General features: G+C 39.8%; 1 protein-coding gene across 4 annotated transcripts in view; it reads right to left on the reverse strand.

The window, feature by feature from the left end:
- Positions 1–26,485, reverse strand: part of sema6e (sema domain, transmembrane domain (TM), and cytoplasmic domain, (semaphorin) 6E) — a 146,924-nt gene that overhangs the window by 15,552 nt on the left and 104,887 nt on the right. For 2 of the 4 annotated variants that reach the window (XM_005929455.3, XM_005929457.3), the window contains 6 exons: positions 25,957–26,133; positions 25,369–25,506; positions 17,960–18,037; positions 5,390–5,448; positions 4,875–4,925; positions 748–903 (listed from right to left, as the gene is read on the reverse strand). In XM_005929455.3, the coding sequence (XP_005929517.1) occupies positions 748–903; positions 4,875–4,925; positions 5,390–5,448; positions 17,960–18,037; positions 25,369–25,506; positions 25,957–26,133 (659 nt within the window). The remainder of the gene's footprint in view (positions 1–747; positions 904–4,874; positions 4,926–5,389; positions 5,449–17,959; positions 18,038–25,368; positions 25,507–25,956; positions 26,134–26,485) is intronic. The other 2 variants (XM_005929459.3, XM_005929460.3) reach the window with 2 other exon arrangements.

Below are 26,485 nucleotides of genomic sequence, written 5' to 3' on the forward strand. Positions count from 1 at the left end.
GAGATCCTCTAACACTTTTTAAGCTTACTGGACTCAGCTGTATTGATTAATGTCCATCTCTGTTTAGTGATTATGCACAATGTGGTCTCCAATTACTGTACCAAGAACTTGTCATTTAGCTCACTTTCATCTTACCCCACTGGGCTTTGAGTCAGTGGAACCATTAGGTGAAGCTGTGTGGGAAATTATGCATCACGTCATGAATCGCAGGGACTAATGAAGTATATGAATCAAAAGGATCAATTAGTAATGCCTTCTCCCTTTCACTAAGAGATTGGTTTAACTAGAGAGTTACGTGTTAGTCAGATAATGAAAGCGATATTTCACCCCAGAAGAACATTAAGCCCATATTAGCATGCATACCACCACATTCAGAACAATGGTCAGCCTCCAATATAAGTTTGTGTTCTACTGGAGAGTATTTGTTCTCATTGACAATTCAGAATCAGTCTACTTCACAGTTTGCAGAGAGAGAAAAAAATGTATGACTGAAAACTGGAGAAAATAAGTGTTGATTGAATTTGTCTCACTTGTGTTTTTTCATTAGCTGTGTGAGACTGAATGCAAGATGACTGAACTGCATTGCAGGTATGCATGCTGAAAACGGGAAACTGTTGCACCAGAGTGATATATATTTTTTGGGTTACTTTTAGTCTGGTTAGAAGTGTACAGTGAGGCATTCGGGGCCCAGCAGTGCAATCCTCAGCAGGTCAGAGTGTATCGAGGACATACATCCCTCCCCCTTACCCTCCATCTCCACACTGATTGGCTCCGAGTCAGGTGACCCTTGTTCCCCAACAGGGGGAGGGCGATCAGGACCTGTACCTCTTTCAGGGTCACCTGCCTCCTTTGGGAATGCCGCCCCATGATAGGTTGTGCTGGCGCTTGTGGGTGTGGTCTTCCCTGTGGTTGTAGCGAAGGGGGAAGGAAGAGGAGGAGTAGGAGGAGGAGGGGGCAACAGAGTGAGTGATTAGTGAAATGTGAATCAGTCTGTAGAATCAACTTTAGAGAAATGAGGGTGATTCCTGAGTCGAAAGATAACCATCACCCGTTAACATAAAGACCCTGTAATGACTGTCAGGGACATGATGAGCAGACAGAGCACAAGTTAATTCGTCTGTCAATTCGCTACTCCGCAGATACAGTGATTTAAATCTCTGCAGTGTAGTTAACCAGCTGCTTCAAGTCACAATGTATTTCTCCAGCAAAATGAGATTAAAGCATCTCAGCATTTGTGATCATATCCTGGACTCAAAAAATATTTTACAACCAAAAACAGCTTGTACCATTTTAAAAAGCTGTTTTTCACATTTTGCGACTCTAAACAGTTATGAGGGCACGATGAGAGTATGCTCTGAAAAGGTTCACACTGAAATAATAATATAAGTATTTCTTTTCATAATGGCATAACTGCAACTAAGGTTTTGACCACCTGAATAAATTCCCAAAAAGGTTTTCATATTCTGAATTTATTGTATTGCAACTTATTATTCTTTTATGCATATTCCTATCTAATCAGATCCTTTCCTCCTTTGAACCACCATGACCTTGAACTCTACCATAGCTTAAATTCTTGAGTGAACATGAGTGAATGAATGAACATACGGATGGGCGACAAAATAAAGGAAAAACCTGAACCCCTGAGCAGTAAGTAGATCCAGTGGCTCAAATTTCACAACACAGTTTGGGTCCATGTGTCTGCTAAAAGGAACAGGTTGTTGCAAATCAATACACAAATGTTCCGAGCGATTATTTTTAACCTACAATGCAACATTTCTATTGTGCAAAAGTGGCCAGGACGGCAATGTCCTCATCTATAGGACAGAAAGGGCCACTGAATAGTTTGAAGAGAATGAAAATGATATGTATCACAAGCTATGGTGTTCCTGATGACCAGCACTCACATGGTAGAAAGCGTTCTTCTTCCACAATCATCAAAACAATAAAGGATAGAAGATCGGTAGCACTTTATAATACAGCCTGTGACGGGCATAAATCACCTGTAAATAAATGGAATTTCATTGGATTTTATTTGAAATTATAATGTAATTATAAAATAGTTAAAAGTAGGTACACTATAACAATGTGGTAAAAGTCGGGCTTTTGGAGGAAATAAAGAAATGGTTAGAGTTTAAATTTAATCTGCAAGTAATTTAAAGTAATGCGTAAGTAATTTCAGGTATTGCATAACCATATTAAAGATTAGGGAGTGGCTTAACCTTGTTAACGTCCAGGTATTTTACAGAAAAGAAGACATTCCTTTCATGCACACTCCTTTTGAAGAAACAAAAAACAAAAAACATTATAAGTTCCAATTTAGATGGTACCAATTTATTTTTTATTTTAAGAACTTCCTATATTGTAAAATTACTACAAAATCGCAAACTATTTCAAATGAATTTTGACTACTTCAATGTAGATTTTTTTCTCCCTACTGTTGAAACATAACTTAAGTCACTCCATAATCTGTGATATGGATATATGATACTTAAAATTAATCATCCACTACCTAAAAATACTTAAAATTACTTGGATAATGCTTAAATTTAAAGTATAATTATTTCTTTGTTTTGTATTATAAAGTGTTACCAGAAGCTCCTTTGGGATGACAACGTGTTTCTTCCCTTCAGTGCAGTTTAGTGACTTAAAAAAAAAAAAAAAAATCAGTTGGAGTTGTTCTGATCATACATGGTGTCCCAACGCATTACTAAAACACCTTAAGTTGCATTTTCCTTACGTTTGTCTAAAAACACTCATTCCTGACAAGTTACTTAACTTCTCCATCACCTCGGTGTAGCCCAGCAAACATTATGACTAACACATTTGGATTTGGTTCAAACATATGCCAAGAAACACACTGGGCATTAGTTGCCACAGGCACGGTATTATCAAACATATTTTTTCCCGATGACACACTCCACATCTTGATTGCACGATTAGCTCTCTGTTGTCCTTGAGGTATGGTGAGCAGCATGCTGCTATTGGCTTGGGCTCACGCACTAATAAGCCAGCCATAATGTTAGCATTCTGCAGAGTTCACACCCAGACTGGATGAGAAGAGTTTGCTCTCTCTGTTTCTCACTGTGAGCCAGTTGACAGTGTTCACTCTGAATGAGGAGCCCTGTCAGTTCGCCATCTGTGCTGGGCAAATTAAAACTGTACCAGGAGGTGCTTGGCCCTGGCATTTTGGACGGCAGCTCCATGACTTCATCATTACTTTATTAACTTACCATTTTTTAAGAAAATCTAATAAAATGTTTGTCTTTTTTATTGTTAGTGAAGCACAAAAACCCCGTCCACTACAAAACACAGAAACACTTTACTACCTACACAGGCAGGTGCTTGTCTCAAGCTAATCCCTGTGCTGGCTGTGATTGTTTGGGTGACAGTGGAAGAAAGAAAACGTCCCTGCCTTTGGTGGTTTTTTCGAACAGGGAACAGAGCCCCCGAATGACAACAGCTTTGTTAGGCATATGGAGTGTTTTATTGTCTCGGAAAGCTGATAATTGATGTTCAGTGTAGAGACTTAAAAGGCTTTTCTTGTGAATCAGCTAGAAAAAAAAACTATAGACACAAAAAAGAATAAACCAGAGACAGAATCTGACTGCGTGTGGAAAACTTCAAACGGAGCAGTGAAGCATTAGGGTAGTGAGAACCCCACAGGATTAAGCAGTAGGGTTGCTCATCAAGTCTTGCTACCAACTGAGTTGTAATTCCTCCAGCAGTGAGGCTTTACAGACTACTGAGGCAGTGTGGGACTGTGGAGGTCTGGGCTGAAGCCTCGAGCAGACAAAGTGGCCTCTGTTCTAAGAAAAAGACACAGAGATGTAGGAAGAATAGTTCTGAGCCATAATGGCCAGCATCTTCTAGGATGATGGGCTCGGTATTGTTATAAATCACTGTCTTGGATCAGCCACTGCCATTAGATCCCCTGTGCCTCAATTTGTCCAGTGACAAAGGGATCTGACTCCTCAACTCCTTAAAAAGTTGAGGCGGGTGCACTAGCTGTGTAGATAAAAGTGAATGAGCCTTGTTAGCAACCATCTGTTTGAAAATGACTACTTTTGAATGCAGCAGTGTCAGAAAATTGTCCTAACACCACCTCCTCAATCTTATCTGAGTGCTAGCCAGCTTAGCGCCATTTCTATTTCTATTCCGGCCATGCCAGGGGCTGTGCGGTGTGGCTGGCGGGGGAGTAATGGAACGTGACAGGGATGATGATCCTTCTTGATACAGGGCATTAGGCAGCCTGGCCAGCGGAGCTCCTGGTCCATCAAAGAAGTGATGCTTCAGACAATGGCTTCAATGTTTAAACTGTCAAACTGGCTAAGAGGGAGAGGTGGTGCCAGCCATTCAGCTGCCTCAGTAAAAGATTCTCTAACCTCCCATGTAGCCAAGTGTGGAAACATTTACTTTACAGGCACATAACTGCATAGATCTGACTCGTAGGGAGTGAGAAGTCCTTTGCAATGATATTTGGGGATATTTTTAAAAAAATATCCCAGCTGTTTTACTAATACGGCCTTAAAGGTTTTTCCCCAATCTTATCTTCCAATCTCTCTTCTGTTCATACAAAAACCCTACTTGATTTTAACTTTTGCTGGTCTCATCTTCAAGGTAACTTCCTTACACACCTCTGGGCCTCACACAGTGCTGCTGCTATGCATAGTAGAAAAAAAACTTCTAAAATAATACAGGATGAAAACAAAATTTCCAAAATTAAATAAATAAATGAAAAGATAAAACTAACATCCCTTTGGGAATAAGAAAGGCTGTTAGTTGTTTCTTAGCTGTGAGACTGTTGACTTTAGAGAAAAGGGACATAAATAGAAATAAATATACGTATAAATAAATAAATAAATGTGTCCACTGACCATACGCTGAATCCAGTGCTGTGTTCTGCTTGCGAGTGGTTGCCAAGACATCTGGAGAAAAGAAATACAAAACAATATCAGTGTGATATTATTTGTTAAGATTTGCGTTTTCTGGACAACATTTCATTAAGTTCTGATGGGAGGCAATGATTGCTGAATTTGTCCTGTTAGTGGTTCTCATCACATCCCAGACACATGCAAAAGAGCTGGAAACAATTCACTTTGTCTTACAAAAACATGCTTCTTTGAGCAAATGTTTAATTAGCATAGAAAGATTGAGAACAGTATTCCAGCAGGGATTGTGAACGGAGGTGGACAAACTACTTTTCAAGCTCCTTCAACATGAACTAAACTGCAGCCATAGCTAAAATAAAACATAACGCTCCATTTTAATTTGTTCAAACTGCAATCAGTTGCGCCAGCTGCCGTCGAGATCTGATAACAATCAGTAGTTTTAAATCTGCCTTTATTGATCATGTTAATTCCTACGGATAAATGAGTTTGTTCCATCTCACCGTGGCAGGTATCGGGGTGCTGATGGTAGCCGTTCTCCACATCCTGTTCAAACCCGCCTCTGAAGACAAAGAAACAAAGACGCACACCCACACAGCAACAAAGACAACGAAGCCTGTCAGTAAATTTGCATCAATCCATTTCACTCAATGTCCATTTCTAACAAAGCACCTCTTTCCAAAATTGGTTTTGCTCAAAAGCAGCTTTTGGAGACAGGAAGGCAAGCGCACCAAAAGAAAGGGGGGAAAAAAGAAAAGAAAGAACAACAAAATTTAATTTGTTTTACATCTGGCTGAGGTCAGAGTGTTTGTTGTTTGGACACAGTAGTGACCAGAACTGAAGGAAAAAATCTACCCTTAGATCTTCTTGCAAGGTTGTATACCATCAAATTTGTGGCGTTCAGCAGATTCCAGAAGTTAGTTTGTGATGAAAGTAGTAATTTACTTTTGTGTGTCCTTGCATTTCCTCAGCTTGGCTCTTCTGCCTGTACTCTACTTAGTCATTTCCTACAATTTGTAGATATAAGCCTCTCTCTCTATCCACAACACCTCCTCTAGCTGCACTTTAAGTCTACCAAAGCTGCAGCTGATAAAATTGGTACCTACAGTTTGCTCGCTCGCTTGCTCTGCCATGTACGATCGCCGGATGAAACAGTGAAGTGTATCAGGTCAGACTCACTGACACCAAAGCCTATCATTTTCCCTGATGTCTTCACTGAGACATTTTCTGCTCCTGACTCCCTGGCCACCTCCATGGACAGTTTTCCAAATTAATGAGTAGCACAAAGTGAAGGAAATAAATATAGAAAAATGAATTGCTTTTGCAGAAAGCTTTCTAAATGTTTTTTGTGGATTTCAGAGAGGAAAAGAGGAAGCACAAGGTCTCATTCAAAACACCATTTACTGTTTTATGCAAGCGATGTGGAAGGTTAATGAATATTTGTATAATTATTATAATGTTTTTGTGGTCCCCAGACTTTATGCATGCTTGTGTGGCACTTTATTCTACATTCGGTTACATTTCTGTAGAGTGTGATTACATTTAATTGAGTGACAGTCATAAACTGAGCCACTGTGAAGTGAAGAGACAAAAGATCAAATAAGTCCCTTCAAAAATGTTTTCGCCGTGTAATTTTTGCCTTTGTGAACTTGTGAGTATGTAACTCAAATCCTCTTAATTCACCTTTTGAACCACTTCAAACTGACAAGAAACACAATCTGACAATTATTGATTTTCTGCTGCTCTGATCAAAACGCGCCTACGATTGATACGCTTTTCCCCTTAATACAGACGAGCCATCTTTTACCTTCAAGTCAATCACAAATAAACGGCTCATCCAGATGCATCCGTTTGATGGTTAAGCATTGAGATTGAGCCAGTGCACGGTGGAGCGGAAGTCTTTCCAAGCTGAGCTGAAATGAGCTTCACATCGTCGCCAACAATCCTCCCACATGTTGTAATGAACCAAATAAAGCAGACACAGGCTCATATACTGCATAAGCTTAAGTGTAATGATCCAGTATACAAGAAGAAACACTTTGTAAAAGCACACTCACACGCCCACTCTATAACAAACCAATTAGTTCCTTATATAACCTAAACAGAAACATAAGTCTCACACAGATTTTATGCAAACACAGACCCCCAGCATCCATCTATTATTAGCAAAAAAGTCTTCTAACACAGAGACAAGAGAAACACTTTTGCAAGCACAAATTCAAATAATGAGCATCGAAAAAGCAATAATACTAAACTCAGAAGGGGGTTGGTGGGGGGGAAATCAGCGCAAATAATCATTTCTTCACTGCAAACAGTCAAATTTAGGGATTTGTGTTTGTAAAACCTTCTGCAAGGAGGCTGATTAGCTCACATGGGCCCACCTGGTGCACCAAATTATACCCTTTGTTACTCACTAAAAACCCTGACTCTTTTATACCAACTTCTTATGTTTCCTGAGGAGGGAGAGTGTTGGTGTAGGACAGGAGGTGATTATCAAATCAAAGAACACCATGCTGATACTCAGTGTTGTGTGGAGAAAAGAGTAGTTTGCGAGATAAACTTCAGAAAAACAAAAGAAGATATATCTTTAAAGGATGCATTTTCACAGCTTGGGAGTAGCTGGTGTGCTTGACATTAAACAACTGATGAAGTTTTTATCCGTTTCTATTTTTTCCTTTTGTTTAAGTCACAGACTTTGTATGTTAGTCGTCATTTGCTTTTTATTCACCCTACCATTGTTGCACTTGCTTTTAATCAGTACAGTGAACAGCTTTTTTGCTTCTGTATTTCTACACTCGCTGGCCATTTAATTAGGCATGCCTTGCTACTACCAGGTTGGACCCCCAAGTGGCTCTCAGATTTGGATTAATTGGATTGAGATCTGGTGACTGTGGAGTACTTGAGTACAGAGAGTGAAAACCAGTTTGATATGATCTGAACCCTGTTACATGGTGTGCGATCCTGCTGGAAGTAGCCATCAGAAGATGGGTATACTGTAGTCATACAGGGGTAGGTTGTGGTATTTAAACAAAGGTGAACAGGTCCTAGGTATGCCAAGAAAATATCCCCCCGTTATACCATCAACAACACATTTTATGTGGTTCCAGTTCTGTATGCCGTGGTAGAAATCGGGAACGTTTTTCCAATCACCCACTGTCTAATCTTCATTCCCTTTCAGCCTCAGTTTTGTGTTCTTAGCTGTAAGGAGTCATACGAAGTGTGGCCTTCTGTTAGTGAAGCCCATCGGCTTCAAGGTTCCACATATTGTGCATTCAGAGACGCTCTTCTGCATACCTTGGTTGCAATGACTGGTTATTTGAATTACTGTTACCTTCCTTTCATAATGTGAAGCAGCTGAGCCATTCTCCTCTAACCCTCAGACATCAACACAATGTTATTTTGTTCAGACTATTCTTGTAAACCTAAGAGGTTGGCTGGTTAGGTAGCAGAAAAAGCCAGCCTCCAGTTTTTGAAACACTCAGGTTACCTTGACCATGTCTGCCTAAGATCACTGACATGCTGTCATCAGAACAGCTGATTAGATATTTGGGTTAACATCCTAAGACCTGAACTTCTCCATGGCCTGCATTTTTAATTTCTCTTTGATATTTGGGCTGATTGGCACCTGATGAATGTAAAAACAAAGAATTATCAGGTTTTTGTTGTTTTGTTTTTTTTTACCTAATTTTTGTTTCTGAGAAAAATGAGAGCAACATATGAGCATATTTGTTTAAAATTTCAATAGAACAGTGGCAGTATAATGTCCTCGTAAGTGGATATCAGGCCTTGTAGAGCAAAATGTAGTATTTTGGTGTAGACAACCCAAAATATGATGTCCACATTTGTGGATGCCAGGTCCTAGGAGGTTAATGAGCAGCTGAACCTGATGAAGTGGCTGGAGAGTGTACTTACATCTATATTGTGTATTATAAATTCATTTTGCTGTGAGGCAAATTTCCCTCTGGACAAACAATGTTAAGCTGAAATGACAAACATTTTCACCCTGCCATTTCCATCCACCTTTAGCTGTTCACCAGGAAAAAAAAAACCACACACGCCTCAAACTCATTTTTTAAAGTGAAGGTCAAACAGTGAAGTTTGAATCAGCAAGTGGAAAGACTATTTTATTTCACACCGTGGATTAAAAGTAAACCAAGGCTATAAATAGAGTTGTTTTAACTAGTAGGTTGACCGGTCACCTTGATGTTTAAAAAAAAATATGCAAAACCGCTGGCACTCTTCACCATAATTGTCCTGGAGTTCATGAGCATGAATAAACAGCTGAACCCAAGGACCACTCACACTGTCGTGCTCAACTTCACAATTACAACGCGCTCACTGCTCTTATTTACAAAATCTTTCAGTCTAGGTTCAAGTACTGCAGCTTTTACTATGCTGCTGAGCAAAGAGATCTAAATTTCTGCCTGGTGTGCTAGATTTGTTCCGTGGTCTTTATCTTTATTCTGACACTCAAAACAAAATGCCCTTCCAGCCAGGAGCACAGTATTGATTTTATTTAGCAGATCAGAGAATTGTTTTTGGATGTCTGACGTTCCACTTTAATGACGGCAATCTTAAATAACACGTAAGGTGAGCATCTGCACAAGAAAATAACTCTTTCACACGGGAATCCATAAATAAGGAAAAAACGTAGCCTCAAATTAATCACACGTGTAACCACCAAGGCAGGATGGAGAACTGCACGGATACAGATGTGTAATTCAATCATACACAACCTGAATGGCTGTAGATATTTTGTACAGATATATATGTAATATGCAAACATGTGTATGTATATTCTAGAGTTGACCGCATTTCAGTGTTTCAGTAAAATAATAATAAATATTGTATAACTTCAAAGAAATTTAAATAGAAGGTGCTTGGGGAAAAATGTATGAACTATACATAACATACAGTATAGCTGCTAATGTCCTAAAGCAGGGAAATAATGACTGCAGAGCCAGTTATATTTATGATTTGGCGCCATGACTGAACAGAAGTTGTGCAGAGTCTGCTCCAGCTGGCAGTCAGTGAAACCATCATCACATTATATGGTACTAGTGGCATTTGGCATCAGGGGATGCCTGTGTCCCATTTTTATTTTTAATCAATATTACCATATTTTAATTCCCCGATAAACTGCAACACAACCAAAGTGTGCAGAATCTGTAAGATTTTAGAGCATTTAACTTTATTTTCAGTATTTACGAGTCCAAAACAGATCAAAACAAAGTAAATAACTGAAACGTTTAGTAGATTGAGGTTAACTGCTCTCCAAATACTTCTAAAAACACATTGGTGAGGTTGCAGTGGGTGACATATTATTTATGATTTCTTGCACTGAACTCCCACACATAGTAAATTTTTTTTTTTATTATTAATCCCACATAGACGGATGATTACTGGAAATACTGGAGCAGAATGAGTTAATCCAAAGCCGAAAATAGTCCCCAGCAAATAGACCATATTTGTTCTTTTAATCCATTTGATTAGTGTTTTCTAAAAAGTAGTGTTCACTTTTAAAGAAATTCCTAAACCTCTGAGAAACTGAAAGAGAAGAAATGTATTTTTAAGGTGATTGACACCTTCAGGAACCGGTGAGTCCTGCAACACTATGAAAATCCAAAAGCTGCCCTGATTAAAATCCAGCTCATTATACGTCATCAGCTTGGAAGAGCTGCAAAGCAACTGCTACTTTTAAAATATTCTGGAAGTTTTGACGTGATCATTTATATCTGTAATGCACACCGGAGTTCTTTTGGTGAGTGAAAACAGTGAGTCTTTAATTTTGTGGAAGAGAAGAAAGTTGTGTTGAGCCATATCTAAAGAGAAGAGCAGGTGGTGATTGATGACTGCATCAAATTGCCAGAAAACTTGCAATTCTTGCTGACGCACACTGTGGTCAAGGTCACTTGTTGGTGCATTTGTACTATACCATGAGGCACCTGAGAGAGAACATTGGGTACAGTCTAGTCCTGAGGAAAGAACTCACTTGACTTTGACACTACACTGATGTTTGATCTCCGGGTTGTAGATGGAGCTACAAAATGTGACCATTTTGACATAGAAAAGGCTAAATTGTCGACACAAGACTGCAAAGACTCAGAACAGGACTGTGATTTAAATAAACAAAGTTGGTGCACAAGGAAGCAACCCTGAAGGAGCAATGAGCCAAATTTAAATCATCTAATGAGCAGAGGTGCAGAACTTTGTCATCACATCTTGAGTAGAAATACTGGTGGCCTGATCCTCATCCTAGCCGTTTCATCTTCATTACAGAGCAGATATGCTTTTTCTTTCTAGGATCTCTGTCCACTCTTTGTACTTGGCATTATGCACTGGTGACACTGATTGCATTAAATGCATAATGGATAAACTAAAACACCCAGAAATGATATGAAGCCAAGCCATCTGGTACTGCCATATTTCAATGTGAGAGAAGAAAAGATGGAAACGGGGCTGTGAATATGCTCTGCTCTCTCCCACCTATCCTCTGGATCTGCCACAAATCAGTCATTAAAATTTATGCCACCTCTGGATGAGAAAGGAATGGGGGGGAAAGAAGTGACTGATAGTCCATGAAAAGAGTGATGTGAGAGAGGAGACAGCGAGAAAAAGACAGACAGACAGAGGAGGAAGTCCCAGGAGAAAGATGACTTTTGAGCTGCTTCATCTCAAAAAGATTTTTTCTGCTGCTGCCTGATTCACATCGCTTCACCCCTCTCCCGTCCCATCGCCATCCCTTTATCATCCTCTTTTTCCTTTCTCCTCATTCACTTGCTATTTCTCACCATCTTTCAATGATATATATATATACACATATATAAAAGATATCAGTTAATGCAGCTTTAAAATCTGATGTTACTTCAGAGTCGCACACAGACAGCTGGAGCAGACCGCTTCTTTCCATGAATACAAAAATCTAAATGAATAACACATGTTCTGCTCTGAGAAATGCTCCTTAAACTTTCTCTCCCTCATTTACCCCCGTGTTCTTTTTTTCATTATTTTCCGCTCATTTAATGAACATTTCCCTGCACCTATTGGCTTTGTCCTTTCTCCCAGTTTCTTTTTTCCTCCTCTCCTCCTTCCCTTTGTTTTCTTTTTTGTCTGCTCATACTTCTCCTCCTCCCTGGCAGGGGTCCGATACTGTAGTTGAGTTTGGACAGGATATTTTGGCTGATCTTTCTCAGACTACGGTCCGCTGGCTTCCAGTGTGGCTCTGTCCTGCACGCTAAACACGACTCATAAATCAAACCGCACACTATATCCATAAATCAGTGCACACTGGCAGCACGACGCCACATCAAAACTTCCTCTATATGCGAGGACCATCCAGTGAGAACTGCAAAGTCTTCACCTCAACCACAATCACCAACCCTAAGACTCATTCCAGTTCTCAAACCCTCTGAAAATTCATGGTGCTTACCAACTTTTATATTTCATTCCACACAAATTTCTTAATAATGACAAAAATATTTTAAATCATAATCTCTTCCTTACTTTCTTGAAAGCAGCGTGTCTTTACTGATTATCTCAGCATGCACCAGGAGGCATAAAAAAGCCCAAACCCATAAAACATTCACAGATTTCTAAACAATGCAGCGAATTTCTAGCTGACATCCAGCTCTCTATAAACCCAGTAAGTAATGCCTGCCCCTCCTCCTCCCCTCAGTAGGATACACATTATCAGATTAACCACTTTACTCTAGTATTTCAGCCAGCTTGACTCTGTAAATAAACCACAACTTAAAATCTACAATATGCTGTTCCTTTCCTTGTCTGTGTGCAGTAACTTTCTGGAATAGTGTTAATAATGCTAGCCTGCCAGACAACCAGCTGTTTCCAGGCTATATGCTAAGATAAGCTAACCATTTGGTGGAATCGGATGGTTGTCTGGCAACCGCAAAGTCACAAAACTCCAGGAAGTCACTATCCTTGGCCAAAAAACTCTCAAAATAGCTATTAAGTGTATATTTTCCTAAAATCTATCCCTTTACAGTCACATGCCAACAATTTCACCACACAGACTGAAAACAAAACAAAAATAATGATTTATGTACAAGAAGCAAAATACCAGGCTCTCTCAAATACACAAATATAACGTGGCGCACAGCAACATGAATTAGAAAAAAAATCCCATTAGCCTCTGTCCGTGCAAGGGCAGGGAAAGTAATATGTCTGGGTGGCCAAGCAGAAGATATGCAATAATTCCAGAGCTGCACATTTTCAGCCGTCAGAATAATCTATTGGAAGCCAGTCAACAGTGAGAGTGCCACTCTCACTCTCTTCCTCTCCCTCGGTGTGTTTGTGTGCGAGACAGGGGCAAATGTAGTGCGATGTCAGTCTACAGCAAACTCCAAGCACAACAGTTTACAACCCATGTACAGAGAGGTAAGAAAGGAAGGGAAAAAAAAAAACGCCAGGCGAGGTGATTTAGCAGCAGGTTGTATATCAACCACACAGGGACGCACATAGTCCTTGACTGTCAGGAGAAGAAAATAGTACCTTTAACTGCCCTTACTCCTACCTCCTACCCCTCCTCCTCTAGCCTTTATTACCACCATCTATCTGCCTACCTATTCATCCATCTGTCCATCCAACCAACCAGCCATCCATCTTTCTTCCCTATTTTACCAAACGGAGCGGTACATGGCTGCATGATTGAAACACATGCAGCTGAACATCACTTCTGATTTTATGGCCCAGACTTCAGGAGAGGGGGAGGGAAGGGTCTGAAGAAAACAGAGGCAATGGCCGACCTGTTGCTTGCACATTAGAGTCCAACTGAAATTGCATTGCGTATTTTGTTCCTACAGCATACAGTAGTGGTCTGCAGTGGCCGTGAAACAAAATTGTCTCAGGTGATCGTCCTTAAATAGAACTATGACATTATTATTTTCAATCTCTATTATGGAACTGGCTTTTGATGCATTAACCAGACTGCTACTCTTTCTCAATCTGAGTATTGGAAAGTTTGCAAAAAGTTTTTCCCCTGCTCCATTTTTATTTTCCTTTATTGTCTCCTACTACCATTTCTGAACCTGAACTTCAATTCCTTGCAGTGTTTCTCTCCACACACTACACATTATAAATATATATGTGTTCAAAAAAAATGTCTCACGCACCCATCACTGTGATGCAATACAGAAAGAATATGAACTCCATCAATCTTGTGTTACACCTTGGCTTGCTGAACAAGCAACCAGCCAAACATCTGGCGGAGAAAGTCATGCTGATAACATCAGTCATACATCACACAGGCTAGATGCAGACCCTGTATTAGCAATTACACTACAGCATAAAAGTCTAGCTACAAATACAAAGACTGGTCAATTTAGAGGCACATTTTTGAGGTCCTATAATCAGCATCACTGCAAATAAATTAATCATGTTTCATTTTTTATTTGTCAAAACAAACCGAATGAATCAACACAGCATCCTGCTTCCTGCCCTAAGCCACACGGGAGAAGCGCCAGCTCTGCTTAATTATGTCGACCTCCTCCACGGGTAGTGCCGGGTACACCTTGCAACCTCTCCAGTAACCAAACCACAGGCTAGGTTCAATTTCGTGTTCTTGCATAACAGTTGTAGCCACATCACACATCAAAGTGAAAGGGAGAATCAGATGCAGTGCCCCAGTGTCTCCCAAGATCTTAACTGCCTACTCCCTTACACCGGGAAGGAACACACAACAGAAATAGATGAAACATAAAAATTTTTGTCTTAATATTCAAACATACTGGGACAGAGGAAAATGGGCGTAGATTAAATTTGGAGCACAAACTGAGCTGCAGCAGCAGGTTTTACTGGTGCACTACTGCAAACCTTAACTTTCCTTTTAATGGCAGAGCCAAATAGGTTGGCAGTAATGGCACCAGAATTGTTTTTCTGCCTAGTACTATACTGAGGTGTGGAAAAACTGGCCTCACCAAAAGTATTATGAGTAAAGATGTATTCATTAGCCAAAACTGGAGGAGAGTGTACAGCAGAACATTATACTATACAAGTTATTTCAGTGCTACAAGATCACACAAATCTTGAAAAGCTTTGAGCTCTGATGGACCAATTGATGGATGCGTGGATTTTACTTGCTAAAAGAAACTCCAAATGCCAATTAACCTATCCCCACTACTGCATGTTTTTGGACTGTGGGAGGAAGCCCGAGCACCCGGGGAGAACCCACGTAAAACAAACTTCCTTCCAGTTCGCAAGGGCAAAGAAATATATTTGGATTTTAATTCTGCTGACCTGTCTGCCTCTCACCCACCACATTTTCACCATCAACAACCCAATTACACAGCTTTAACACATCCAGTACAATAAACAAAAGTGAGACATGTTGAGAGTCCGGCAAAATGATGATCACATATTCATCACGTTGATGTTGCCCACTTGTCTCATCGTAGATTAGCTATTGATTGTCAAGAGCACATCACCCCAGCAGGTCAAGTTGATCCGTGCAGTGTTCAACAACTCACTTGAGGAGTGAAATGAGATTAAAAAAATTATTGCTTCTCTTCCTGTTTGGCTGCACATTATTGACTAAATTGTGAACCTGTCCTCTGTGCCTGGGAGTTAAAAAACTAATAATGCCTTTATATCGCTGTGCCCTCCCAAGTGCTTTCAGACTGACCAAACACCACAGTGGCGGTTCCCACTAATTACTATATGTTCGTCCGGGGAAGAATTAACAGCTGAAACCTCCTGGAGTGTTTGATTATGAAGCAAATCTGCACAATTTTGTTTGGGTGATTCATTATTATAGATGGGATCAGAAAATTACTTTTACGACATGAAGGGCTTTTAACTTTTAAAGTATGTTTTAGTTTTGGACAGACCGCCACTCACTGAAGAGGAGCCTGAAAACCAATGTCAACTAACAGTTCATTGCAGTGCCCTCTGAAATAAACTGCAGAATGACCCTTAATTAATAAAGACCAAGGTCAGCTTATTCCTTTAATAGCTTCACCTTGTACTAGCACTCATTTGCCAAAAGCAGCTTAGTGTTAATGATAGATATATTTGTTACTAAGATATGCTACCTCATTGAGTACACCTGTTCAGCTGCTCAGCAATGCAGATATCGAATCAGCCAGTCGCATAACAGGAAGCCAATGTCATCAGCCACAAAGACAACGTGAAAAAAAACTGAAGGTCAAACAGAGAATTAGATTTGGGGGAAAAAGGTAGTTCACATGTATAGTTGTTAATGCCAGACGGATCGGTCTGAGTATTTTCCCCATACGACAATCTCTAGGTTTTACAGAGAATGGTCTGAACCAGAAAACATATCCAGTAAGCTGCAGTTCTCTCGGTGAAAATACCTTGATGATGCCAGAGGTCAGAGGACAAGGGTCTTATGGGTTTATGGCTGCCTTCAACAAGATAATGCACCATGTCAACAAAGCTCAATCATCTCAACCTTTTTTGTTGAACATGACAATGAGTTCACTATACTCAAATGGCCACTACAGTTACCAGAATTCAATCCAACAGAGCACCTTCGGGTTGTGTTGGAATTTGGACATTTGCATCATGGATGTGCAGCCAACAAGTCTTTGTGATGCTATTATATCAATATGGAGCAAAATCTGTGAGGGATGTTTCCAGGACCTTGTTGAATCTGTGCCATAAAGAATTAACCCTCTCAGGCTCAAATTAAACTTTTTGTTGCTAATGCACAACCAAGTCCTGCAGTGGTACTTCTGAGTAAAAAAAACCTCATAAAATATGTATGTGGGGTAATCAGCTTGTTAGTTTTTAACTGTTGCAAATCGGCAACGCCTGCCTTGAGAGGGTTAAGGCATTTGGAAGGCCAAGCTGGTATTAGAAAGACGTATCTATCAAAGGGCATTTTTAAATGAGTGCATTTTGTATCCTTCAACAGATCTGAATCCCCACTAGAATTCAAAGTAAAAGATAAAAAAATAAGTAGCTTGAATTTACAACTGCACAGAATCAGTTTATGAGTTAATTCACAGAATCAATATCCAACCGCTTAGTGGTTAGCAGACGTCTGTTCTGAAGCATCAAGCTTTGATTTCTGAGACTAAACCAACAGCAGAGTTGATCTGATTGAGAAACTCAGGGACACTGTGACTTTTCAATTACAGGGTAGCCAGACTGTGACTCATATCTTTTTTTCTATTCTGAATTTCACTCTAAATGAGATTATAATTCACAAAATTAGCATCATTTTGTATTAAATACTTTTTTTCTAAAGTTATAGCCTCAGTAGTTTAATGTTTAAAGTAAGCAATATAGTGTTTTTTGTATAGGATGTTGTGTAATTCAACTTCTGGCCCCTGCTAGCCATTCAACAACATGCTGGTTTAAGGCACTTGTCTCATAACCATATACATAGATTTGTAATGTAGCCTTTTTGTTTTTTAGCTACACTGCTCACATCCAGAGAGCAATTAATAATAACTTTAATTAACAATGTGCTTAACCAAAATTTCCTGACTCAAAGCTGACCTTTGACCATGTTGAGTATAATGCAAACAGATTGGAATCCAGTGAATCAGTGAAATGTGTATCATTTCATAATCACCGAGTCTTCAAATCTGATAATCATGTCGCACTGTTCTGCTGTCAGGGTGTTGTTTTAGACGCTACTCAGAGCACTTTGAATTTTAGACATGAGCATGAGAAACAGTTACTATCCCGAATCTCTACATAGAACTAAAATGACTGTAATGGAGCAAACTGCACTACAGCAACACGCTGCAGACCCTGGCACAGGTGCCTAAAATATGACTGAGGATTGTAAAATTTGTAGGAATGTTAACAATTAAATGCCTACATTATGCAGCTTGCCATTCAAGCAAAGATCTTTCACTTGACATTAAATGTATGCATCACAGCAATGAAACAGACAGCTAATAATTTTAAATCAGCACTGCAGTGAACCTCATTAGACTAAATGCTTTTGGCAATTTCTGATACAAACAACACAGCAGTGAAGCAGCTTTGATTGATTTCAAAGTCAGCGCTCGCCTAATGATTATAATGGTGTTTTTTTTAAAGCCCTATAAAAGTTATTGTTTCTGACTGCATTTGTGACTTACCTGAAACCAGGTGAAACTGTGACACAGCTGCCCGACTTGAGCCAGATGCAGTAAGGGTCCCGTAAGGACAAACAGCTTCTGCATAACAGAAAGACAGACAGTTAATGATAGAAGGAAACATGAAGAACAGCATGCATGCAGACAGTGGATGTTAGTTGGGTAATGAGGCACTACCCAGCCACAAACCTAAAAAAGCCCCACATCCCTCAACTAACAAAGGGTAAAGAACTCTCCATGTGTAGGCTGGTTTGCACCACATGGCTGAACATTTAATGTCTCATTAAGAAAAGACAGATAAGTTGAATAAACACATTTAACATGAAATTGCAGCATCCTCATTTTCTTTAAGTGTGGCTAAAACATCATTTACCAAGCAGCACTAATTGATGAAATAAAAGCAGAGTTACTGAAACTGCAGCATAAATCTTTACATCTTTATTTAATTTGCATAAAAACAGGGGGGTCCGAGGCTCAAGAGCTGCACTACTTTACTTCTAAAATCTGGTGTTATACAAATAATGTATAACATTCAAATAGAGTATAGCTTCGACTTTATGGTGGAATAATTATTCTTACAATTAATCACATGCCTGTTATTGCTTCCAATAATACTGCATTCTCTACAACAGAAATTAATGTTGATACGCATACAAAGAGACAGAATTTAGATGGCAATCAGATTAGTTTGTAATTAGAGGTTGGACTGTAGACTTGTTTTTATCTGGCTATAAAAACACAAATAGACATTAGGGGATAAAAGAATGGTTTTGTGACATTTTGCGTGTCTCACAGGTTAAAAGTTACAACCAGCATCTGTTTTGTTTTGCATTATACATCAATTCTAAATCTAGCTAGGTTAAGTTAATTAGGGACATATGATGAATGTCAAGATTTTAGTGTAGTCACGCTGGCGAGGCATGCAGACTGCTGCAACAGTCAGCTGATACTATTTGCTTTAGTATAGAAACCTGGACCTGTTTACCTCTTTCTTATAGCAGTCAGCATTAACCTCACTTAGTCACAGTTCCTACAGTAAAAACTCCCTGCAGCATTGCAACATTCAGTACTTTTCTTCCATTTTGAGACCCACACATCAGTTTTGTTGATAAAACTCTAACACTGCATTCTGCACAAGTCTGTGGATGCAATTTTCCCTCTCTGTGTTGTATGAATCATGTGGCCTTCATACTTCCAGTATGTGTCTGCAAAACAACACTGGGTGTCAGTGAGCGAATGAACACAATTTTTCACAGGTGCAGAGCTTACTTTTTGCATGTGTGTGGTATTCACCCAGCAGCACCGACATAATGAGCATAAAGTACGCCCAAAAAGAATGACAAAAACAATAATGCTCTCCTGCTTTTCCCCATCTACAGTTACTTTAGAGATATTTTTAGCCTAATTCCAAAGAAAAGAAAAACAAGTCAAGTAAACCTTCAAGGCAGACAAAAAAGCAACTTCTAACAAAGATCCTGTGACCCGTTTTAAATATCTTTAAGTATTTACTGATGTCTCAACTGAACATGCAGGTGTGTGCAGCTGTGCCAACATATTACTGTGCCAGGTCAGGAAAACTGAAAGTCAAGACAGGACATATTCTCCCATTAGTACTTGTGCAATCTGCAGCTGCAAACTGGGTATAAATAAATACACGGGCCAAAGCATTACACAAACTTTCTTTCTTTCTGTCTTGATTGAAATGACAATAAAAACTATCCCTAACCTTGAGGTCATACGCATTAAGTGCAACACTTTACAAAGCAATACATGTAATCATATATTTGAAGGAGGAATGTAAAATAATACCCATCCTAAATTCAGTAACTATATTCCAATTGCTACAACAACAATTTTCTTCAATTATCGGCATACTGGGTTGATGGGAAAAACATGTACGATCACGTGGAATGGAAGATAAATAAATAATGCATGACTTTTTAAAGCTAAATCAAACGCACTGCAATAATGGTAATGTCAAGTGACAAAATAAAACATTTGTCTTTGTCTTTTAAAAGAGCCGATATTAGATTCTTTGAGCTGATGCCCTTATCAACAGGATGTCATGTGTCAGTGTCTTCCAGAACAGCAGTTAGTGTGCTGTGTGGATTAATTCAAACACCCAGACCTCCTCCTAATGTGGACCTTTGAGGCTCTACAACAATATCCTATATCTTTACCTTTCCTGCAACATAAAACACCCTCGATCCACATGCTTTGTCAAGAAAACAAAACATTCAGACATACAGATATAAACCGCTCGCTTTAGGCATTTTCACAAACAATTGCCACGGTTCTTGTTCTTGGGAGGACAGTACAATAATACAAAAGCCCTGTTGTTAATGTAGGTTTAGGCAAGGTCATATACTTGGCTATTTCTGAGTGCTTACCTCAAAAGTAGACTTGTATTTGTGTCTTTAGGCATGATGTAAACATGGTAAACCAACATCTTTTTCTTTACAGCTTGGAATATTTTTTATTCTGAAGGATAATTTATTTGCAATAAGAGAATCATTCTTGGTTGGAGGGGCTTAGAATATGAAGTGGCTGGAGAAATCATCATTGTCAGATGTCTATCTAAACACGGTATACAAAAACCTAAAAATGCAGACACCATTGCATGTCTTCTTATGTTTCAATCCTCGTTTTGCTTGTGTTCAATGCAGGGCTACTGACACTTCAACATGCATGGGAAATGAAAAACAAAATGCCAAAATAAAAAACCCCAAAACTGAAGTGTTTTATTTGTTTTTGTCCAGCATCACAAATTGAAGCCCTCTAGGTATCAAGAACCTGAAATTAGCCTCATCCCCGTGTGTGACTGCCAATATGTGACACTGTGTGCTGCATTAATACATTATTCATACAGTCGCCATAGGGTCTGTATTTATATACACATCTAACTGACTCCAACTCCCCTCTCACCGTCGTCATAGAGATTCATCTACACTTACAGGTCAGAAACAGCCATCAGCACTACAGCACAGTCAGTTCTCCAGCTCTGATTTCAAAAGATGTGCAGTGAAGTCATTTGTTCTTTGTCGTAAGTGCAGTTTCTCTAAAACAGACTTGTGTGTGTCCCGTGCCACTCTTTAAAACTTCAGAGTTCTATCTGTCAAACTAAAGTGAACACAGTGATGTGTAAGTCATGGTGTGTGTGTGTGTGTGTGTGTGTGTGTGTGTGTGTGTGTGTGTGTGTGTGTGTGTGTGTGTGTGTGGTGTGTGTGGTGTGTGTGTGTGTGACTTTGTGGTGTGTGTGTGTGTGTGTGTGTGTGTGTGTGCGCGCGCGCGCGTATGGGGCATCCATTAGCTGCCGAGGGCCTCCAAGGCTGAGCCTCATGACTTCCAGCTGTTATGCAGCCAAAATTTTGAGAATAACAAAATACTGAGTGGAAAGGATTTCAGATATGATATGTCACTGGTGAACAACTATTTAAGGATTACGTATATTTACTTGATGGAAAACTAAAAGGTAATATTAACCATTTTGAATAGTTACTATGCTGCTTAACATTTGCAAATGTGGTTTCATCACATGGACAACATGTCTGTGAAGGTTCTCAGTCATCCAGGTGATCGTAGTCTAAGGAGCTTGGAAAGGAAGCGTCTGGACTTCTTTAAGTTTCTTGAAGACCTTTCACCTCTCATCCGAGAAGCTTCTTCAGTTCTAAGAGCAATTGGTGGAGAGTCCCAGATTTTAAGCCCTACGGGAGTGTCCCCAAGAGGCTCATGGACCTCTTTGACTTCTATTATCGAGGCGATATCGAGGATGCCAGTGTTCACATTTTGGACAGAGAAGACTGATGGTTTGAAAGAGGAGTGAAAGAAGCCATCTGTGTCCACGGTGAACGATCATCTTTGAACAGAGGCGATGGCTTACGACACCTGTCTGCCATCTATAATCCAGTTTTGAGATCCCTGCTCAGACGCCTTAACCACTCCCACACACCCACTCACATCCTGGGCCTTTTGACCTCAGGAAATCACATGATAGGGTGGGGCTAGACTTCACAGTGGGTTCACCCAAAACCCTGGGTGAAGGTGACACACACCCGTTTTCACACCTCCACTCGTGTGATTAGTTAGAGGATCAACAGGGGGTCCATGGCCCTCTTGGGGGACACCCCATAGGACTTAAAATCTGGGACTCTCCAGCAGTTGCTCTTAGAACTGAAGAAGCTTCTCGGATGAGAGGTGAAACATCTTCAAGGAAAACAAAAGAAGTCCAGGCGCTTTCCTTTCAAAGCTCCTTTTACCACATATACAACACTTTCTTCAGATTACCTGTAAGAAAAGAAAAAAAAAATAGGGCCCTGTATTGTTAACATATCCATTACAGTTCAACTTTGACCTTTTGTGCTGACTGCGACACAGCTTTAGAAACCACTATATTTCAAGTCAAATGAACTTCTTAACCAAGATGAACATTAGCTCCAGACCAAATGTACATATTATATATTTATGCTGAAGTGAAAATACTCACATGTCTCTTACCCATAAGAAGTGCAAAAAGGATAATTTATTACAGGAGACTGCTTACTGCCTCCCACTGGCAGTCATAGCTATAGTTCAACAACGACTATCATTATTCTCTAACCTTATACAAGAAAAAAAATGAGGTTCTGAAATAAGAATGGGCTTATAAGTGTTATTCTGCTGAGCAATTACAGTGTGTTTTGTTGTTTAATGTGCGAGACTTGTTTGGGGGATTAGACTGTCTGATTTAAAGCCTTTCTATTAACCTGACTGCTCATGTGTCTGGCACCTTTCGGATGTTATTATAGACTTGCAATCTTCCCGGATATCAGCAATAACTTTGATACAATACAAGATCATCATAGGTTACAGAAAATACAGCCAGTGCTATAAAAATACAAGCCAAGTTTTAACAACCTGGAATTACCCTTTGAGGCATTACATCTTCAGTTAATTAACAGTACCCTGTATGTGACAGCATCAATTGATATACATTTATTTAAGAGCAGTCCTGAATAACAATATGAGCAAGTTGAACCAGTTCATATTAAAAAATAAATAAATAAAGAAAATAGACAAGCGAGCTGAAAATCCTTGGATCTAAAGACTTTGAGGGTTTGGGGCCTCCTCTGCCCCTTTATTATACTGTTTTATTAAAATTCCCCATTTCATCCAGTTCTCTGCTGCTCTTCAAAACAGAGCGTTTTCTGAAACCTAATATTGGCAGCAGGGCCTCGAGTGAGAAAACAAACCTGACGGTACTGGTTTTAGTGAGCGAGAGAGAGAAACAAGCCAAGAGTGAGAGAAAATGGAAGCAGACACGAGAGAGATGGAGTAAATCTCATCTAGAGGGAGATTGTTTCAGCGGTGTGGTAAAGGAGGATATTGTGGCTGAAATCTGACCTCCTGGCCAGTGGTGATGCTGCTTATGGGGGACGCTAATCCCAGGATGAGGTGTGCTGTAGCTGTAAGTCTCTAGAAAGGATCTGTGGATGCAGCAAGGCCACGAGCTCAAGTAAGACAGGCCCTATCCATTTTCTTTCTGCTCCTTCTTTTCCTTTTTCTCTCCCTTACAACATCAGGAAAAGAAAGCAGTGACCAACATTACTGGCTCTCAGCCAATCAGCTGGATGCAATTTATGACTAAATGATGTTGAGAGCTTCTCCAGGCCTTTGCAATGAGGGGTTTGCATGCTATGGGGGTATATGCATTCCTTGGGGTAGCTGAGGAGAAATCCTTCCTCTGGGTTGAAGGGGCTGAGAACAGGGGGGAGTTATAAGGGGCCAACATTCCTCACAGCACCAAAAATAGACCTTGAAGCTGAGGAGCAACTACATTAGCTGAGGCTATAATGCAGTTTGGCAAAGCAGGATACTTGAAGCTGTTGCTGTGCTCTGCTTATAAGTGTGTTCCTTCACAAAAGCTTTTACTTTGGCTTGTTTAATAAATTACAGAATACAACGGGCTGTGTTTGAGCAATGGTAAGCAACGTGAACTTGGAGTAAACCCCTGAAAAATTACAAAGAAAAGTTTTTTAATATAAGCCAAGTTGGAAAACTTAGAAACGGATAAAAGCAAAACTGACTCAATGCAATGGGACCGGGGCAGATAAACGACGACCTGAAGCATGCAGCATAAACATTCAGTGAAGCTTCTGTTCAAACACAGAGATGAAAATCGCAGCAGATAAAAACAGCAGATCTGTGCGGACCAATGATGTAACCACACCTTTCCTAAAAGTAATACATGAAAGTAACATGGGTGAAATACTTACATCATGTGTTTTACATTCTTTTTTGCCATTCTGCGGTAACCTAATACTCTGATAATAACTTCATGTAAAAGCAGTCTCTAAAGTTCAGGTGGAGGGCTTAAAGCTTTTCCCTGCTGTTCTCCTAAAATGGTTGATTTCTTGGCCGTAAACGCAATCAGCCTTTTAAACATCGGCTACACACGTGCAAGACAGGGAACAAAATGATGAAAGGGTATACTTAATTTTGTACCGGTGAACGTTTGACATCTGAAACATCAAACGCTAAAGCAAAAGTTATGCTCTCTCAATACAGGGAAAATCAGGAAAGGAGCACCATTTGTTCCCTCAAAACAATGTCGAAGCAAGTGGAGAAATCTTATTACTGACTTTCCACATGCACACACACTTTTATACTGCATGCAAATGTGTTTTCTGATTTCTGTGGATAATCTAGTTTCTTGCCAGCGTACAGTATAAACACACTCCAAAATCTAAAACAAACAAAAACAGCTGCAAAAAATATTTTTAATAGGACTACATTTGAGCTGCTGTATGCTGTATGCTGTATGCTTGCATTTCAAATTCGAATTTGCCAGTTAACATTTGTGCATGCTTTCGCACATGCAAATTCTCCTTATTACAGCTGTATAAACAATGGACCACGTATACTCAAACATGAAGATCAGACAGCAATCTGACGACTTGAGCTTATGAAAATGTCCAACCTTTCAACACAGAATTTCCAATGTAGAAGGCATACGAAATTGCTAATGGGTTCAATAACCTTTCATTTTTTTCCTATGGTCACTTACCTGCCAACACCACAAATAACTTCATAGTACTTATTTGAAAAAGTGGTCCAACTCTAAGAATTGGGGAAATAATAGTTCAACATCTGCTTCATGGTCCAGTACTCTGAGTGGATGCATTTGCTAAACTGGCAGCTTTAAGGGAAACTGATCTTACTTTACTTGATTTACCTGGATCAGTTAGTGTCATTTTCTTTGTGGCACAAAACGAGAAAACAAAAAACCCATGCATGGTTTCTGAAGTACTGCACAGTTTTGGGACCTTTCACTTAAACAAAATATACTGATCAGTATCAAAAATTGTATACAGAATATGCATAATATTCTGTCCAAACTCTGGTGGCGATAATGCTTTACTGTATAGTTGACTCACTTCTTGCAGTGGCTGTACTCAGAGCAGCGGCTCAGCGGCACACGGATCACGCAGCTTGAGAACGCCACAAACAACGCATGATGATCCCGGTCCAACTCAAGCCCCAGGACCCTCCTATCCTCCCCCTGCACATTGCATCTGGGAACACGGAAAAACACCAACTGTCACAATCAGGCATTTTGTATTTCGTTTCATTTTTTAAATCAGCGCTGTACACGGCTGGTTCAGTCTGAAAATTATACAGAAAGCCGACTGTGAATCAAACTCCATGCAGATAGATTTTTCAAGCTGTGCAGCAAGAAAACAAAAGAATACATGGGGAAAAAAAAAAAGCATCCCCTCCAGCTGTACAGGGTGATGCAAAGTGTTACAATAGACCAAAGAGTGGGTGGGCAGGACAGATCAAGGCAGAACAAGGAGAGGAGGAGAACAAGCAACAGAGAAGGAAAAGAACAGAGATGTGCTAAGTAAAGTACAGAGAAAGCAAAAGAAATGAAAAGAGAGAGAGGAATAAACCAAAGAGACAATTACAAGAACACGCATCGTTTAATACAGAAGCAACACGACACATAATAGACTTTGTCTCACTTGTTAGGGTTATAGACATCAAGGTCCTCCAGGAGCTGGGTGCTGAAAGATGCGTTGGCTCCCTCAGTGCTGGCCAGGATCTTCAGCACATGGCCATTATCTGACCCGAGGAAGACTACCGTGTAGTTCTTATATGGCCCTGCAGATGTATCCACTGCAATCTGAGTCAACTTGAACCTGCATTAAAAAAAACAAGAAAACAAGACAAAGCGACTTAAATCTACACTGAAGATCATCTAAATTTAAGCTGTCATGTCACTTGCTTGCATAAATTTGTGGGCGTCAACAACACCAAATGCTCTGGTTAGCATCTTATTATTGCTTCTTTGTTTTATGAAAGTAGAGTTTCAGTGGTAAACAAAACAAACAGTGGGTGAGTACTAAGCTCATTGTATAAAGCATCAGTATAAAATCAGTCACTTCATCTACCAACCCACCATCCCCTTCCTTCATCGCCTACATCTTTTAAAGCCTTCATCCTATCAATTCATCTATCCATCTATCCGCCCACCCAGAGCCATTCAATCGA

This window comes from Haplochromis burtoni, unplaced genomic scaffold (genome assembly GCF_018398535.1).
Source record: "Haplochromis burtoni strain Fernald_Lab_line unplaced genomic scaffold, NCSU_Asbu1 Contig_124, whole genome shotgun sequence".
Lineage (NCBI taxonomy): Eukaryota > Metazoa > Chordata > Actinopteri > Cichliformes > Cichlidae > Haplochromis > Haplochromis burtoni.